At 42.2% G+C, this 18,770-nt stretch overlaps 1 protein-coding gene across 5 annotated transcripts in view; it reads left to right on the forward strand.

Moving 5' to 3' along the window:
- The first annotated feature begins 584 nt into the window (after positions 1-584).
- LOC311305950 (shisa family member 6) overlaps positions 585-18,770 on the forward strand; it is an 86,574-nt gene continuing 68,388 nt past the window's right edge. For all 5 annotated transcript variants that reach the window (XM_084434003.1, XM_084434004.1, XM_084434005.1 and 2 more), the window contains exons 1-4: positions 585-667; positions 1,225-1,984; positions 2,944-3,104; positions 11,790-11,888. In XM_084434003.1, coding sequence (XP_084290129.1) covers positions 1,344-1,984; positions 2,944-3,104; positions 11,790-11,888 — 901 coding nt within the window. In that variant the 5' untranslated portion in view covers positions 585-667; positions 1,225-1,343. The remainder of the gene's footprint in view (positions 668-1,224; positions 1,985-2,943; positions 3,105-11,789; positions 11,889-18,770) is intronic.

Raw genomic sequence — 18,770 nt, forward strand, 5'->3', positions numbered from 1 at the left:
ATCTTGTGAAAAGGGGCATAACTTTAAGGTGCAGAGGAGCGATTCATGGGACATAGAACAACTAGACTGATGTACAGAGAGTCCTGAACACACATATAATCCAGCGCAGGGCGCATGTATTCCTTCAGTCTGTCACACAACAACCTTTTAATGCTTCGAGTGTCTTCATATGACTGCTGTTTTCCAGGACTGGCAAAAAGTCTGCAGGAACTGAAATCAATGAACGTGTGCAGGAGCGAGAGATAGGATTCAGACTGCTAAAGGAAATCTATTCAGTGCTGTTTGCAGATTTTGTTCAGCACTTTCCGCACACAGATGAAATAAATCCATGCAATGTTCTATTCATTTAAAAAGGCTTTGCAACTATATCAAATGGCGCGTAATAAGAGCTGATGAATAGGTGTGGCAATGTGTGTAGGGAGGAAATTAAGACCCATAGAAAGAGAGAGAGAGAGAGAGAGAGAGAGAGAGAGAGAGAGAAAGAGAGAGAGATAGAGAGAGAGAGAGAGAGAGAGAGAGAGAGAGAGAGAGAGAGAGAGAGTGTGTGTTTGATGCAGGAGCGGTCGAGAGACTGTAGGCGGACCGTCAGTGAGTGTGTGAGTGTGTTCGGGACAGGAGACTGACTGCCACACACACTCCACACACCCGACTGAAGCAGAGAGTCACGGTAAGTGCTGAGGAAGGATGACTGCACTCATTATATAACCGCATAAAAGCGATGAAAACCAGTAATATACGTGTTTATCATTTTGGAACGCGATTTTATTGTTTGTATATTGTTATCGAGATTTTTAGCTTATGTAAGGAAATGATAGAAAATCAATGTGTAGGCTATATCTATATATATCATTTCAAAGAAAAGAAAAAAAAAATCCACAATCGAAGTCAACATAAAATAGCTTTTAATGCATTCGATTGTTTTCCATGTAAAGTCATATTATTGTCCCTATAGTTTGTCTATGATGCATCGAATGCACATGCAACTGTAAATCAGGCACATCGTTTGCTATATCAGACCGATATATTGCCATATGCAGTTTAAAAATTCGGGAAACAGAATGTACCACAAGAAATGCGATGATAGATAAAATATTACCCATGAGTAGAAAAAAAATAGAAAGAAATCTAGCAATGATGCGAGTGAGCTCGTTGATACATTTGTCAGAGTTAGTGTCTAATCATTTAATTAGCTAACAATTAAGTTCGTCTCTACTTCTTCCACAGCGAGATGGATAGTGACGTGTAAAGGCTGGTTTGACTGGAGCTCGTCGGAGATCCACCAGTGACGCCCAGTGACTCCCAGTGACTGACTAAAACAGGATGAGGGGAGGATATCTCTGTGAATGAATGGCGCCTTTCATCGGAATCTGCACATCATCAGGCATGCGGACCGCAGAGGATCAACGCGCCTGAAGCCGAAGCCACCGCGAGCGTTCCCGACGCGCCGCGCCATGGGGATTCGACACTTTCTGCTGCTGCTCATTTATCTGGACCCGCTCAACGTGTTCTGCACCCTGACTGCCAAACGAGCCAAACCTGCGCCCAAAAGAACGCAGAAACCGAAGGAACTGAACGGAACCACCGTCGCGACGCCCGCGTCCACGCAGCGCGTCACCCAGGCGCGCGCGCACGAGACCTGCCTCGGGTACTACGACGTGAGCGGCCAGTTAGACGTAGAGTTCGAGTGCAATAACACCGATCACCGGTACTGTTGCGGGTCCTGCTACCTGCGCTTCTGCTGCCAGTTTAAAGGCAACCGGTTAGACCAGAGAACATGCAAGAATTACCACAAGCCCGACTGGGTGAAAACTGTGCCCCCTTCACCTATCCCAACAGGTGATACCTACGACCCCAGCATGGACCAAACCAACACCGCGGTCTACATCACCTGTGGGGTCATCGCTTTTATTATAGTCCTTGGGGTTTCCACTAAAGTCGCGTATGACAAAGCAACCCAACCTCCTCAGGAAATGAACATTCACAGGTGAGCACCTTCAGTCTCATACTAAAGAAACTTTAAACTAGTTCTCTGACATCATAACAAGATGCTGAAATTCTGGATAGAAGAGATCTGGCCATCTGCAGTCTCTCTGTTGTTCCTCCATGTAGAGCATCACACACTCTTACAGGGCTGTGTGTGTGAGCAAAATTGCAATACGAGTTGTAATATGCACCAGTCGCTCTAGAGCCAAGCAAACAGCCCTCGTTCAGTGTTTGAGTGAGAGGGTTCAGGGTTCGTATAGCAGGAGTGTGTGTCCACGGCATCATCGAGCATTTTAATTGCAAAGTTTTTGTGAATGTAAAAAAAATTATGGTTTCATAATGTCTATTATCTCACGTCTGGGTTTTTTTTTTTTTGGTCCTTTTGTTGCATTGCTGCAAAACCACCTTTATGTTTGAGAGTGTAGAATAATGTGATAATATAATGCAGAATTGCAACATTTCTTCCTCCATCCCATGTGAACGGCTGGAACGCAGAGCTTTCGACTCACATTACATGGTCACAGGTGAACGTAAAAAATGCTATTTAGCCGGACGTCTTGCTCTTGCTTTGAAAAGGACATCTGCTAAAACTGGCCTGTATTATATAGTCTACACTGGAGCGCACGAATAAACAAGCAAACAAACAAACAGAAAATGTATGTAATGTGAACGTGTGCTGTTGACTCCTCTGTCAGTTCAGCCACTGCAGGGAAACTAATGCACAAATAATTGAATTTCTCAGGTAACGGTAAACATGAGCAGAGCGAACGAGTTCAGATCCTCTGGGCTTCCAGTATTTCCAGGTGCAAGACTGAGACGAGGCTCACTGATGATTAACACTTATTTATAGACCTTTCTTTCTTTCTTTCTCTACAAATCCAGTCAGATTAGAGTAGAGTATCTGGAGGTGATCTTTCACCTGAACGCTGTAAGCTGATGTATTTCTCCGATTCTCCACAGAGCCCTTGCAGATATACTTAGACAACAAGGACCGATTCCTATATCTCAGTACGACTGTGAGAACTTTGCTGCGATGAACAGCTCCTCCAAAGACGACACGCCACAGCGAACGGGCTCCAAAAACCACTACACCCCCGTCCACAGCTCCAAATCCAATCACGGTGAGCGGCCTGATGCCAATCTAACATTATGCCGGCTTCTCCAGGGCTGTTGTGTTCGGTCACTTTAATGAAACACTTGACTGATTTACCTGAGCTCTGTTCCAAAGGCTAGTGATCCTAACCATCACACAACCTCAAGTCAAGTCAGCTTCATTTCTATAGCGCTTTCAAAGCAGCTTTACAGAGATAACAGGAAAATAGTGCAACAAAGATTGTGTCTAGAAGAAAACAGCGTCACAGTCCAGCTTAAGTTCAGTGATGGTTCATTTCTGTTGTAAAAAAGTTATTAATTTAGTTCATTTATATAATATATCCGCTCTGGAGAAACCGTGATTCAGTTCAGTTCTCATATAATGGTGTCAATACAGGAGATCAATATTATTGTAGGATATTAAATGTCCCCAAGTGGACAATTTGGAACAATCTACATAATCATTAAAACACATTGCATGAACAAATAACAATCTGTTTTAATTACACTGAACTGTTTTTAATAGATAGTTTTTAGCATGAAATTGTATTTTTTATTATTTGTAAAGCATTTCTCGTCTCATCCGCCATCTTGAATTTTTTTCTTTCTTGAATGCATGTACTCTGGGATTGCAGTCCGAGTATTTTGCCAAAGTGAGACATCAGAGTTGGCATCTTAACTAAACAAGCTATGTTTGGAAGAGTGTTAGCATCTGCACCTCCTATGATGCCTTAAAAGCCGTCTCTGTTGGACACTGGGTAGGCTTTGGACAAGCTTCAGTCACAGTTAATGTGAGCATGTGTATCAGGGGCTCGTGTTGGACTGCGTGTGTTTCAGACCGTGTGCCAGACGCCTCCCAGCATGCAATAGCCGCCATTTCACCGTCTCGGTTCACTATAGAGCCGATGTAGTCCGGCTGTGAGTGACACACTTCTAGACAAAATAACCTTGAATTTGGTTTCATGTCATTTTTGCCCAAATAACTTGTGTATTATATTCCATCATGTAAGCAAAGTAAACAGTGATTACAAGGTGTTTGGTTTAATTTCTTCACTCAGTAATTTCACTTCTCCACTCATTGTTATGTAATTGATGACTAGTGTATTCTTGGGCTCTGGGTTAGACGTCTATTACATTTTCACTGACAGCCCAAAATTGTGCCTTGTTTTAGACATCTGGGCTGTGTGTGGACGGCTATTAGACATCTTTTACTTGTCTGGGCTGTCAGTCAGATGGGTTATATATCATGTTGTTCTCATTGCAGCATGTGTTCTTGTCACGTGATCCGCATGTTAACATCCGCCATATTTACATGGGAGTCCATTCCGGATGAGCCGTTCAGATCCGCACCCTCTCTGCCGTGTTGGGATTGAAGGCTGTGCTGAATTTCATTATGTTCAAGGTCACGGAGGGACTTTGTTGGACGTTCTCATGAGTTATGATCGCACAAATGGCAGCTTTGACTTAAGGGAGATAAATGTCACTCATATGGCAACAACCACAAACCGAAGGAGATTTATGTTGAACACCAATCTCTCCAGCAGATCTATAGCTCCTGAAACCCCTTATAAAGCACTTTAAGGGAGATTTATACTGCATATTTTCCTTATCCTCATTACAAAGTGACCTTGAAGTGCAGGATGACGTAAGTAAGAGCGCTTGACCCCTGACCTGGGATCAGGGTCGATATGGCAGCGGAGGTGATGAAACGCTCGAGATCTTTTCTCCATTCATCAGCTGTTGCAATACGAGTTTGACAGCATTTGTGACATGATGATGATGATGATGATGATGATGATGATGATGATGATGACGACCACAAAAGCAAAAAAAAATTTTTCCTCCAAATGTTGGGTTACAGTGAGGCCAATTTTGGAGGATTTAAACAAAAATGTGATGCTTATAATGATAAAACAGCTAAAGAGTGTGTATTATTTGAGCTGTAAAGTTGTTCTCATGGTCGTTTCGGGGTTTTAGTCGTTATTTTGTCATGGCAGTGAAGGTATAATTGGAATTATCTGTTACACAAGGATAATAAGCTTTTTCTTTCTCACCCACACTCATGGCAGCAGGTCTTCTGTTTGTGTTGTGGCTATACTAATGAGACAGAGTTTATATTTTGACCCATGCACTTCTATCGTAAGTGTAAGACAGATTTGGGTTTTTCAGAATTATTCTTTGTTTTTACTCTAAATTCCTTTTGTGGTAATCAGCATTATTCCAGAAGCTGATGTTGAGCTGTGTGTGGGGCCGGTCCCGGGTCGATGTTAAGGGCCAGTGTTTTCCTCAGAGAGCGGGCCGGTCCCGGGTCGATGTTAAGGGCCAGTGTTTTCCTCAGAGAGCGGGCCGGTCCCGGGTCGATGTTAAGGGCCAGTGTTTTCCTCAGAGAGCGGGCCGGTCCCGGGTCGATGTTAAGGGCCAGTGTTTTCCTCAGAGAGCGGGCCGGTCCCGGGGCGATGTTAAGGGCCAGTGTTTTCCTCAGAGAGCGGGCCGGTCCCGGGTTGATGTTAAGGGCCAGTGTTTTCCTCAGAGAGCGGGCCGGTCCCGGGTCGATGTTAAGGGCCAGTGTTTTCCTCAGAGAGCGGGCCGGTCCCGGGTTGATGTTAAGGGCCAGTGTTTTCCTCAGAGAGCGGGCCGGTCCCGTGGCGATGTTAAGGGCCAGTGTTTTCCTCAGAGAGCGGGCCGGTCCCGGGTCGATGTTAAGGGCCAGTGTTTTCCTCAGAGAGCGGGCCGGTCCCGGGTTGATGTTAAGGGCCAGTGTTTTCCTCAGAGAGCGGGCCGGTCCCGGGTCAATGTTAAGGGCCAGTGTTTTCCTCAGTGAGCGGGCCGGTCCCGGGTCGATGTTAAGGGCCAGTGTTTTCCTCAGTGAGCGGGCCGGTCCCGGGTCAATGTTAAGGGCCAGTGTTTTCCTCAGTGAGCGGGCCGGTCCCGGGTCGATGTTAAGGGCCAGTGTTTTCCTCAGAGAGCGGGCCGGTCCCGGGTCAATGTTAAGGGCCAGTGTTTTCCTCAGTGAGCGGGCCGGTCCCGGGTCAATGTTAAGGGCCAGTGTTTTCCTCAGTGAGCGGGCCGGTCCCGGGTCGATGTTAAGGGCCAGTGTTTTCCTCAGAGAGCGGGCCGGTCCCGGGTCGATGTTAAGGGCCAGTGTTTTCCTGAATCAGCTCACAGAGAAAAACACGTTCACACGCACTGATGCACAAGAGAGTTCACTGCAGGGAAAGACTTTGGTCCAAAATGATGTTTACGACACGATCTTGGTTTTCACTGTCTGTGAATAATTAGAGTTTTTATGCTATGAAACACAACCGGACTCTCTTTATCGAATCATACTGAATATTGTTTCAAAATGGCAGCCGTGACGAAGTGTAAAAAATGCTTTGCTTATAGAGGGATTCACACTGAATCTCAAGTGACTAAAGAGTGATTTGACAGTGAAAACATGCATGCATAATATATTAGATTAGAAATATCCCTGAACAAATAATAACACAGCCTTTCTCCCCAAATAAGCGATGAAAGAAAGAAAGAAAGAAAGAACGAAGCGCAGTGAATGCGTTTCTGTAGGCGTTTGTGTGTATTTACTCAAATATTGCTTTAAGAGATCAGCATTGCATGCATAAAATTTGTCTGGCTTATTAAACTATAATGTAATTAGTTTAATTAAGATGTGGAGCGCCAATGGGCAATTCCATAATGATACAGCTCTACACATCTTTGAACTTATAGCCTCTTCATCGCTACACTTAGCAATTATTATCAAAGTTGGACGGGCCATAAAGTGTGAGTGTATTTCTCCCTGTGGTTTGCAAGGCCTCAGCATCATCCTCACACACAGACAGTGTTCCTCCTCGAACACACGCGGGTCAAAGCGCAGCTTCAAGGACTCTCGCTAATGGTTTCCGGCTCTGAAGCCATTTTCATTTAAACTGCATCTCAGATTCTCTGAGCACTTTTGGGGATTTCCTTAGGGGTGCAAAATAACTGCCTGTTAATTTCAGCTTCATAGTCAGTAACGGCAGCGCATAATGAATTCTCGACAAGGCGGCTCACCTGAGCAAGAGATGCTCGGGGTTCTTGGGGTTTCGAGTGAGAGAATGTTATCGTGGCTTTATTGCGTTCTTTATTGTGTCAGATCTGACTCTTACCTCAGTGTTGTGTTCAGGGGCGTAGCACGACATCCCGGGCCCTGTGCACAGGCGGTCCTGATGTTCCTCAGAAATAATCTGGCCTCTGTACACATGAATCTGGAGGCCTAGATGTTTTAGGGTAATAACTATTAACTGTAATGCTTAGAGTAGCCTAATAATTTGTCATATGTGCATATGTCCACACACATTTCAAACCTCCTTTCCCAACATTCTCTAGCCTACTTTACTGTGGTTACTAAGTTTAACCCATTTAAGCCCATAAGCAACTATAGTTGCCGCAGTGTATAGTTGTCATTTTTCTAGAGATTATCCATGTTTTATGTCTCAATGACATGCAAGCAAACAACCAAATAAAGGATTTAAAAAAAATAGGTATTCACTTCCTTCCGGTCACATGAGGCTGTCAACTTCCTACCCCTACTTCCAGGAAGCATGGCGAAGGCAAACCCTCCCAAAGAAAGGTCATTGTCATGTTACTAATAAGTATTTTTTTGTTGATATATATATATATATATATATATATATATATATATATATATACACATAATCATGAAGGTCTCTTGAATCATCCAAACAAAACAAATCTTACAAGAGATCTATAGTTTTTTGTATACTTAGCCAAAAAGTCCAAATGGCAAGTATAGTTGCCGGTGGGCAAATGCCTTGTGAGTACATATCTCAGAGCAACTAAATGTAATTTTGTAACAAAATAATTGTTTCGTTTTTTTTTAAAACAAATGTAATTTTACTCAGTTTATTAATATTTTTACTCCACATTTGGACATTTTTACTCCACAAAATTTATATGAATAAATTCAAATATATTTTTTTACAGTTTTTTTATGTAAAATTCACCTTATAAAAGACCCACATTTCTAAATTTCATTCATGGGGATAACATGGATAATTTGACATGGTTTAGTGTAAGATTTTTTGATCATATTTTGGAAAATGCAGTTTTAAGAGTAACAAAATCAGTCACTTTAACCAGTAGATGGCTGCAGAGCTCTAAAAGTACTGAAAGTTTAAAACTAAAAAACATCTTTTCACAGGTTTTTCCATTCATATCTACATATTATGAAATCACAATTATAACAATAAAAGTTACTTTTTGTCAAAGTTTAGCAGTTTTTGTACTGAGAAAAAAACAAAGCTAATTTTAGATATTATAGCCTATTAATTTAAAATTGTTTCAAATTAGCCTATTATAATGGTGTGTTGTTTGCAAACAGGATTGTTAGTGTACAGTTTATTTATTTAGCCTTTACCTCAGATTACATTTATAACCAAATGATCATCTGAAAGTGTATCTTCTGCTCTTTCAGTGGTTTTAGCACTAACGACCGTGGAGATATTCAAGCAGTTTAGCACTATAGATTTCGTGTTCTAGTTTGTTCTCACCTTTCTTTGAAAAGAAGTCAGTTACCAATTGTTTCCCCTCATTTTGTTTTCTTTTTCTTTTTCTTTCTTTTTTGGTGGCTTTCTTTGAGAAAGACATTTGTACAGCAGAAGTTTGCGCTCCACCAGATGCTCAGCTAACTAGCATAAACAAAATGCGTGCAGATGGACTAAACCATTTGGCACATTAGCAAGGGGTGGGACCGTGAGACCTTAGATAGTCTTTACTTTTTGTGTACAAAAAATGTAGTCAGTCAATCAACCAAGTTATTCAGCCAATACACTAACTTTACATTTTATCTGACATTCATTATGAAATTTAATTATGAACTGAAAATATCCAGGTAAAATAAAATATATTCCAGACTTTTCCAGGGCCCTCTCTCCCCTTGGGGCCGCTGGTAATCAGTACTGGTTTTACCCCGAGGCCGACGCCCCTGGTTGTGTTGTTGTTTTCTGTTTGTCCAACTGTTCCTAGTGATCCGAAGCGAAAGCGTCTTTGAACACACTGGCTCTCAGTATGAGAATCTGACAGACTCTGTAAACAACATTTTAACTCAGTGTTTCCTACAGCTCAACCTTTTGATTCTTCAGCCTCGTTCTTCCTGTTGTGCTTCTCGTTTAGCTTTCAAAAGCACACCTTATTGACTCTAAATAGTGGTGGATTTATTGGATATATTAATGAATGGGGTCATGACATGAGAAATCAAATTTGCTTTGATCTTTTGACATATACTGTACGAGGACTTTTGTACCATTAAAATATCCTGCAAGTTTCAGAGCTTAAAGGAATAGTTCTTCAAAATGAAAATTCTGTCATCATTTACGCTCCCTAAAGTTGTTTCAAACCTGTATGAGTTTCTTTTATTCTGCTGAACACAAAAGAAGATATTTTTCAGACAGTTGAGGATTTATTTTCCTACTATGGAAGTCAATGGGGTCCAACGACTGTCTGGTTACCGACGTTCTTCAACATATCTTCTTTTGTGTTCAGCAGAAGAAAGAAACTCATACAGGTTTGAAACAACTTGAGGGAGAGTAAATGACAGAATTTTCATTTTGAAGAACTATTCCTTTAAAACATCCTCCTCGTTATAAAAAAAGCATTTATTTAATCAAGCTCCAAAAACAGCTGGTTTTGATATTGGGTGATCTGTGACTTCACACTGGCAGAAACATTTGCATATTCCCGCCTCCAGAGCAAGACGTCAACCAATAGTTGTGCATCATCGCACCACAAACCATCAGTAAAGGATTTCATAATCTTCGTCTGTAAATGATGGTTTTATGAGGATAATGTTTTAAAAACACTTGCTCGCGTGTCATAGCGAGTGGGCGATTATAGTGTTCCCTATGCAGTGACGTTAGCCAATCATAACAGTGGGCATTTACCCAGTGATAAACCGGTCACACACAACCTTCTGACGTCTGATTGATAGTTAGACTCTTTTATCAAGTAAAAGTCTTTTAGTATAAGTGTGCAAACGTCCTTCAGCTCGTGATTCACACGTCTTTCTGCTGTCAGATCTGACCTGGTTTTATCAAGTAAACACAAGCATAACTTTCATATTGTAAGATATATATTTAAACTGGACTGAAGTGACTGAGGTTTACTTGATTATCATACATCATTCTTTAGAAAAATCATGAGCATCATTATTGGCAGATAAAGAGTGACACATGATATTTATATGCATTTTATGTCAGTATCTGCTTTACTGCTATAAAGATCTCACTGATTTACACGACAAGCATCAGAATCTATATGAATATCAGCATCTGCACCAAATTGCATATTTCTGCTCAGTTTGATCCTCTGAATAAAATGGAGCTGTTTTTTCCTCTGTATTCTCACTATATCAGACTATGAGCCAGAAAAGCCTGATGGATCAAATATGATACTCAACATAAGATTTGTAAAAAATATTTTGTCTAAAGTTTAAATGAAATTGTTCCAATTAAACTTGCATTTGCAACGGTGTGCAATAGTATTGTAATGCCGGTTTTTAAAGCATCTTCTTTTGTGTTCCACAGAAGAAAGAGAAGTGCAAACAGGTCTGAAACAACATAATGGTGAATACATCATTTATGTCAGAATACTCATTTGTGGGTGGACATTGTGAACAGTTTTGGGAATGAAGAGCATTTGGATTCTTCACTAAAGCCCAGAAACACGCAGATATGATGCTCATGTTAGAGTGAACGCTTCACTAAAGCCCAGAAACACGCAGATATGATGCTCATGTTAGAGTGAACGCTTCACTAAAGCCCAGAAACACGCAGATATGATGCTCATGTTAGAGTGAACGCTTCACTAAAGCCCAGAAACACGCAGATATGATGCTCATGTTAGAGTGAACGCTTCACTAAAGCCCAGATGGTGCTCAAGGTTATCGTTATGCTGCTATTTCATTGATGATTAGAACGTCAGGAATTAATATAAGACCTCAGACAGTGCCAGCATCTAATATTCTGTTGTGTGGACAAGGTGACTTTACCTATGAATTATGGAAAGTCATAAGTCTTGAAATGCACTGGGGATTTGTCCTGTTCTGCTTCTGACGGGTGTTTACTCTGGAAGAACTGCAGTGATCTTCTACATGTGACGATGATCTTCTACATGTGACGATGATCTTCTACATGTGATGATGATCTTCTACATGTGATGATGATCTTCTACATGTGATGATGATCTTCTAAACGTGATGATGATCTTCTACATGTGATGATGATCTTCTACATGATGATCTTCTACATGTGATGATGATCTTCTACATGTGATGATGATCTTCTACATGTGATGATGATCTTCTACATGATGATCTTCTACATGTGATGATGATCTTCTACATGTGATGATGATCTTCTACATGTGATGATGATCTTCTACATGATGATCTTCTACATGTGATGATGATCTTCTACATGTGACGATGATCTTCTACATGTGACGATGATCTTCTACATGTGATGATGATCTTCTACATGATGATCTTCTACATGTGACGATGATCTTCTACATGTGACGATGATCTTCTACATGTGATGATGATCTTCTACATGTGATGATGATCTTCTACATGTGACGATGATCTTCTACATGTGATGATGATCTTCTAAACGTGACGATGATGATCTTCTACATGATGATCTTCTACTTGTCGTTCACAGGAGCTCATTACTTGAAGGAGAGCACTCGAGGAGGCGGACACGACCTGCACAACTTCATCTCCTCTGGCTTTGTGACGCTGGGCCGAAGTCACGCCAAAGGTAACGTGCTTCTATATCTCTGCTTAATGACTGAAAACATCTGTCCATAACAAACGATTGATCTGAAATCCTGTGATCTTGTTCTTGAAGCTCTTCTGTCTGTTTAGTCTTATGCCGAAATATGCATCTCTATTAGGTAGTGAAAGCCCGGAGGTGAAATACACGGAGTCGCTTTGGCAGCTTGGTTTCAATAAAAGATTAACAAGAAAGTTTCAATTTCTGAAACTTACAGTATGTTTTATAGTACACTGGCCTCTTACATGTCAACTTCTGAGTTCACGACCCTTTAATGTCGAGTAGTTTGTTAGTTTGTGTCACCGAAGGTCGTTCCCAAAGAAGCCAAAGCTTGAGTTTTACATGTACAAGAAACGAACGGAGATTTCCACACGAGTCCGCTCCACTGTTCCGGGTTTTCCATTTTCCGTGAGAGAATCCCGTACCAGCTCTTCACACGGCACTTCCCAGAATAGAGTTCACAACAAACCTGTTTTATTTTCTATTTATTTTATTTTTATGAGATGTGCAAATTTTGCAACCCTGTTATCCAAATTTGGGAGATGATTAAATGCACATTTAAACCCTAAATATTTATATTTTTTCTAGCATTAACTTTAATAAACATGAAAATTAATAAATTTCATTAGATTATCATTTCAATAGAAATGATCAATTATAAACACAGACACTGTATCAAGTGGATTAGAGACAGTAAACAGTAAAAAGTCCCAGTGGTCAATGTCCGCTCGCTCATAGGGATTAAAAATAAACTTCACTGAAAATCAAATAAGACTTATTCTCTTAAAATACTTTTTATTCAGACACCTTCAGCATTTCTCACATTATCAGTTTATTCGCTATAGTTTAGAAAATGGTGATAAAATATGAGCAGAACTCAGTTGATATTTGACTGGTTTTGTCCGTCCTTCTGTTAGACTGTCTCACACATGAATTATGTTGAATATCTGTCAGCTGTTAAATTTAACTACACAATTAGATAATACCAGTTTAGCTCAACCAGTTCAGTCTGTGTGTAAAAAGAGCATTAGCAATTAAAGAGAACACACTTCAGCAAAACATGATCAGCTCAAAGTGTCCCAATCATTTCTGGCCCCAAATGTTTATAAATGTCTCTGTATGAAGAATGAAGTTTACTTTATTTTGCTCTCCTCACTTACAGAAATGAGCTATAGTGTCCTGATCACACGAGTGAACAAATATAACAAATGATATCTGGTGTCTGAATAATGTTTGGTTTGACTGCATGTTATTTTAAAGACTGAAAAGCGACCCCTTTTGAACATGTGTGAAGGGTGTGTGTAACTTCATCATCTCCACATCTGCAGTGTAACATGAGTAATGTGAACGTTCTGTGAGAGAGTGGAAGGTTTGCACCCGCCGCCTGATTTCTAACACGTACATGAAAACATCGAGCTTCATCTAATAGCCTTCGGTAAGGTGCCTTTCTTCATCCCACTCGCGTACAAGCCTTCCACATGTGTCAGTTCTCACTGGTTATGCAGCGATTAATATTCATGCTCTCTGTGCTGACTCAGACTGGGAACAATGAATCTACTCTCTGCGCACAAGAATCGCTCATGAAAACCTGACAATATTAATGGCATTTCTGGAAGTCCTTTAAAGGGCAAGGAAACGCGGTGAGGAGTGACGTGTGTCGGTGTTATATGAGTGTGTCGTGGGTCAGTAACACACTCCAGCTCTTAAACAGGGGAACTCGTACCAGAATAACCATGAGAGGAAAGACAATGTCCATTAGGACTGCAATTTCATTTCCTCAGTACAAAGCATTGACCTAAAATCCATTTATTTCGCTGTCTGCCTGAAACCTGCCGGAGACGTGTGTGTGTGTGTGTGTGTTTGGGTTATGTGTCTTTAGTGCCCTTTTCACAATGGGCTATTCAGCATCTCGTGGTGCGGTGGAAGGGACGGCTATTTCTGTTGGTCATAAAACATGAGAGAAAGGATCTGGACGCTGCAAGGCGAATGAATGCTTTCCAGACTGATGCGTTTCAACATGACAGAAACACCCTTCACTTCTCTGTGAATATCTGCAGATCTGCAACCGGGTCGCAGTGCTCTGTGGTCGGCATTTTGTTTTTACTCTGGACAAGTTCATCTTGCTTTATCTTTTTTCATTTTCTTACGGATTTTTATGACAATTATTGACGTGTTTAATGCATATATCTTCTAAAAGTTCATTATTTTAGACGTGCACTTGCACATAGATGGCTTTAAAGACAGAATGCATGGACTATGTAATGTACGTTCTGACTATAAAGGTAAAACTGATTTGATGTGAGACTGCTGACGTTGAGATGTCTAGTTTCTGCAGGATTCAACATTGACAACGATCACAGTATTGACTGAAGTCTGTGTGTTTAACTCGACATGGATGAAGACGAGGTTTTGGAAAGACATATTTTCAGTGTTTATGATTTAACGATCAGTGCGTGTTGTACGTCTCACAGCCTCGTTTAGCCATTTTATATACAGTCAAACCAGACATTATTCAAACACCAGATATCATTTTGTATATTTTTTCACTAGTGTGATCAGGACACTATAGCTCATTTCTGTAAGTGAGGAGAGCAAAATAAAGCAAACTGTGACGCATTATACCCAAAAACTCTTCATACAGTGACTACCAGTGACATTTATATACAAATTTGGGACCAGAAATGATTGGGACACTTTGAGCTGATCATGTTTTGCTGAAGTGTGTTTTCTTTAATTGCTAATGCTCTTTTTACACACAGACTGAACTGGTTGAGCTAAACTGGTATTATCTAATTGTGTAGTTAAATTTAACAGCTGACAGATATTCAACATAATTCATGTGTGAGACAGTCTAACAGAAGGACGGACAAAACCAGTCAAATATCAACTGAGTTCTGCTCATATTTATTACCATTCTCTAAATTATAGCGAATAAACTGATAATGTGAGAAATGCTGAAGGTGTCTGAATAAACTCTGGTTTGATTGTAAATGCACTGATGACAATGATCACATTTGATTCATTCCAGTGAAACCAATGTTTTCGAACACATCTCTCCTGATAATGATGCACTGAGATGTTTCTCTCTCAGTGTGTGTGTCAGTGTGTGTGTGTCAGTGTGTGTGTGTCAGTGTGTGTGTGTCAGAGTGTGTGTCAGTGTGTGTGTCAGATGTTTTTTCTCTGACTCTCTCAGTGTGTGTGTCGGACTCTCTGAGTGTGTGTGTCAGAGTGTGTGTCAGAGTGTGTGTCAGAGTGTGTGTCAGAGTGTGTGTCAGAGTGTGTGTCAGAGTGTGTGTCAGTGTGTGTGTCAGTGTGTGTGTCGGATGTTTTTTCTCTTACTCTCTCAGTGTGTGTGTCGGACTCTCTGAGTGTGTGTGTGTGTCAGAGTGTGTGTCAGAGTGTGTGTCAGAGTGTGTGTCAGTGTGTGTGTCGGATGTTTTTTCTCTGACTCTCTCAGTGTGTGTGTCGGACTCTCTGAGTGTGTGTGTCGGACTCTCTCCGTGTGTGTGTGTTGGATGGCCGTTCACTCCGTAACTAAAGCCGACATGTCGTGGAATGTTTTCCTGCTTGATGAATCGCTGTGTTTCTCTCGGTCTTGTCGTCTGACTGTTGCCATGCCACTGGTTCTCTTCATCCTCACCTCTTCTGCCCTGCGCTCCAGAATAGCCCAGGCTTGGAGATTCACCATGGTGATTAAGGGTCGTTGAGGAGGCCGACTCTCGCTGTGCGCGGGCAGACCGTCGAGTGATCATCATGAGCTCTGTGAATGTGTGTTGCTCTCTGGTGAACACGCTTCACATGTGGCTGATCAAGAAAACAAACTCCTCGGCCAAAAGTTCAGTCATGCGTGTCTGCGTCATCACGTCACGAACCTTATTTATTAAAGCTCTGAATGCCTTTAGTTCTGAGTCTGAGTCGGTCGAGGAAGAGTTGAAAATTCTTCCATCAGAATGTGATTTTCTTTTGCATGCAGGGTTCGAACAAGATGCTTAAAGTGCTTGAATTTGACTTTTTGAAACTGAATTCTTGGAAACCCTTAAAAACAGCCATATTTCTGAAAAGGTGCTTGAATTATTTGAAGAAAATAGGCTATATTAGAAAACACAAATCTTTACACACCCATCTGATGTTGATTTAGAGCCATTTCACAGAGCTATGAGCGTGATATTGCTCATATAATTATTCAAGTATATTATACAGCTTTCATTCTTCAGCTCTATATATGTATATATACATATTCAAGGGAGAAAAAATCAGTTTGAATATGGAAAGCGATATCTTTGTCATAGTATCCTTGTAATAGTTAAAGTCACCGCAGTCATTGCATCTGCTGCACTTTATTTGTGCCATTTTGTTTTATTCGTTTTTTATTTATTTCTCTATTTACCTTTTTTATAATTTGAAAGATAATTAAGATAATGTTTGATAAGTGAGATCTCTGATTGTAGTCCTTGAAATCAAAAAAAGTAGTGCTTGAAAAGTCCTTGAAAGTCCTGGAACTTCATTTCCCAGTATCTGTACGATCCCAAAGGAATAGTTCCCTTTCAAGGGAACTCGCGTTGCGTCGAGTTTGACGCTATGGGAACGCTTTGCGTGATGATGTCTTGAAGCACATGTAAAATCAGTCCAATGGCGTGGCGGAACGTCAGATGCGGGTGACGTCACGTACCAGGAAACTATAAAGCCTGCTAGAAAACAGAGAGCGGCAGCTTCTGTGTCTTCAGTAGCGCTCTATGTGAAATCTGTCTCTGTCTATTTATTGTTGTCTTGTCACTGAAAGCAATTATGTCCAGCGAACAGTTCAGAATGTGTGTGCATCCCTGCCCGCGTTTTATTACGGGTAGGGACACTCATGTTCTGTGCATTGTTTGTTTGGGAGAGGAGCATGCCCAGTCAGCACTCGAGGGTGCTGGCTGTGTGCATTGCGAGGCGCTGTCCATGCGCTCGCTCCGATCCCGGCTGAGTTTCTTCCGGGAAGCTCGCGTTCCCCAGGGCTCGGGTCCCGCTGCTGCCGAGGCACAGCGGCGATCTCAGTCCTGGGGTTCGCAAATGGATCTATCAGCGGGGTCTGAGACGGGCTCTGCCCTATCTCAGCCCTTACCTGATAGATCCGGTGTCTCTCATCAGGGTTCGGAAGCACGCCCGGCGGTTTCTTCCCCCCCGGTGATTGCACAAACACTGCAATTGTCCAGTTCTGAGGAACTGGATGTTGTTAGTGTTGAGGCTGAGTCTGAGGAAGCCCCACCTCAGTCTCATGCTTTTGAAGAATTGCTGGATGTAGTGACAAGAGCAGTTGATAGACTGTGTTTTGAGTGGCCATCTAAAGATAAACAGGACGTTCGTTCAAAAAGTAAACTTGACGAACGCTTCCTGCCCTCACGTGCACAACCACAACGCCGGAATCTGCCGTTTTTCCCCGATCTCCACACTGAGGTGTCGAGATCGTGGGAGAAACCACTTTCTTATAGAGTTTTTAATTCACAAACCACAAATTATTCTGCTATATCTGGTTATAAAGAGCATGGTTATGGGGAGATGCCGAAGGTGGAAGAGACGCTTGCGAGCTATCTCTCTCCAGCGACGGCATCTTCCCTGAAAGCTCCGGCGTTGCCTAATAAGCCCCTCAGAGTGACATCTTCTCTGGTGGGCAAGGCTTATTCAGCTTCTGGTCAGGTTGCAGCGTGTCTTCATACTATGTCACTGCTGCAGGCTTATCAGGCTGAATTATTGAGTGATTTGGATGAGGGCGGGGGTATTGGTCCTGAGGCTGTTGCTGAACTACGCAGAGCCACAGATTTGTCTCTCAGGGCCACCAAGGAGACCGCTAAATCAATCGGGCGGTCTATGGCAGCCCTGGTGGCCACTGAGAGGCACCTGTGGCTCAACCTCAGTGATATCAAAGACAAAGAGAAGAATGTACTTTTAGATTCTCCTGTTTCTACGGTTGGTCTCTTTGGCAACGCTGTTTCTGCTGCTGTTGATAAACTTCAGGAAGCATCTAAGCAGGCAGCTGCATTGCAAAAACTTCTCCCCCGCCGATCTTTTCATGAGGCTGCTGAGCGGGAGCAGCCTCACTCATCTAAAAAGAGCACTGAACATCGTGCAGCTCAAAAACAGAGCGTGTCCTCCCGTGCTCCCCCACATAAATCACGGGGACACGGAGGGCACACTCAAACCCAGCAGCCTTCGAGGGGTAGAACGGATCTGCGGACCGTGATTACCGCCAAGAAGGCTGCTGGGAAAAAGTCCTGACGTCCGAGGGCTCAGGACAAATGAGGGTAGTCCCCCCCGAAGTGCAGCGGTCAACACCTCTTTTTACGGTGCCCGTCTCCCTTCGGTACTCTCAGGGGACCGTTCTGCCAACCCTGCCACCTCCGGTGTTTCAGGGCGCAGCGGTCTCCGGCGAGCACATATCTCAAGGACCACCCGGAAACCGGTACCTCTAGTAGAATCTTTGGCAGCGTGGAAGCTACTGTCAAATGTTTCTCGTTGGGTCCTGCAGACCGTAGAAAAAGGGTATCAGATACAATTCAAGAAACGCCCACCTCGGTTTATGGGGGTCCTGCCCACAGTGGTGAGCCCCGAGCAGGTTCTGGTTATGGAACAGGAAGTAAACACTCTGTTAGAGAAAGGGGCCATAGAATATGTACCTCCCTCCAACAGGGAAACCGGGTTTTACAGCCGGTACTTCATAGTTCCAAAGAAGGACGGGGGATTGCGTCCCATTTTAGATCTTCGAGTTCTGAACGAGTCAGTTATGCAGCTCAAGTTCAAAATGTTAACATTGAGACAAATCGTGCCACAGATCAGGTCCGAGGACTGGTTTGTCACGATAGACCTCAAGGACGCATATTTCCATATTTCCAT

The sequence above is a fragment of the Rutilus rutilus genome (assembly GCF_951802725.1).
Source record: "Rutilus rutilus genome assembly, chromosome: 16".
Taxonomy (NCBI): Eukaryota; Metazoa; Chordata; class Actinopteri; order Cypriniformes; family Leuciscidae; genus Rutilus; species Rutilus rutilus.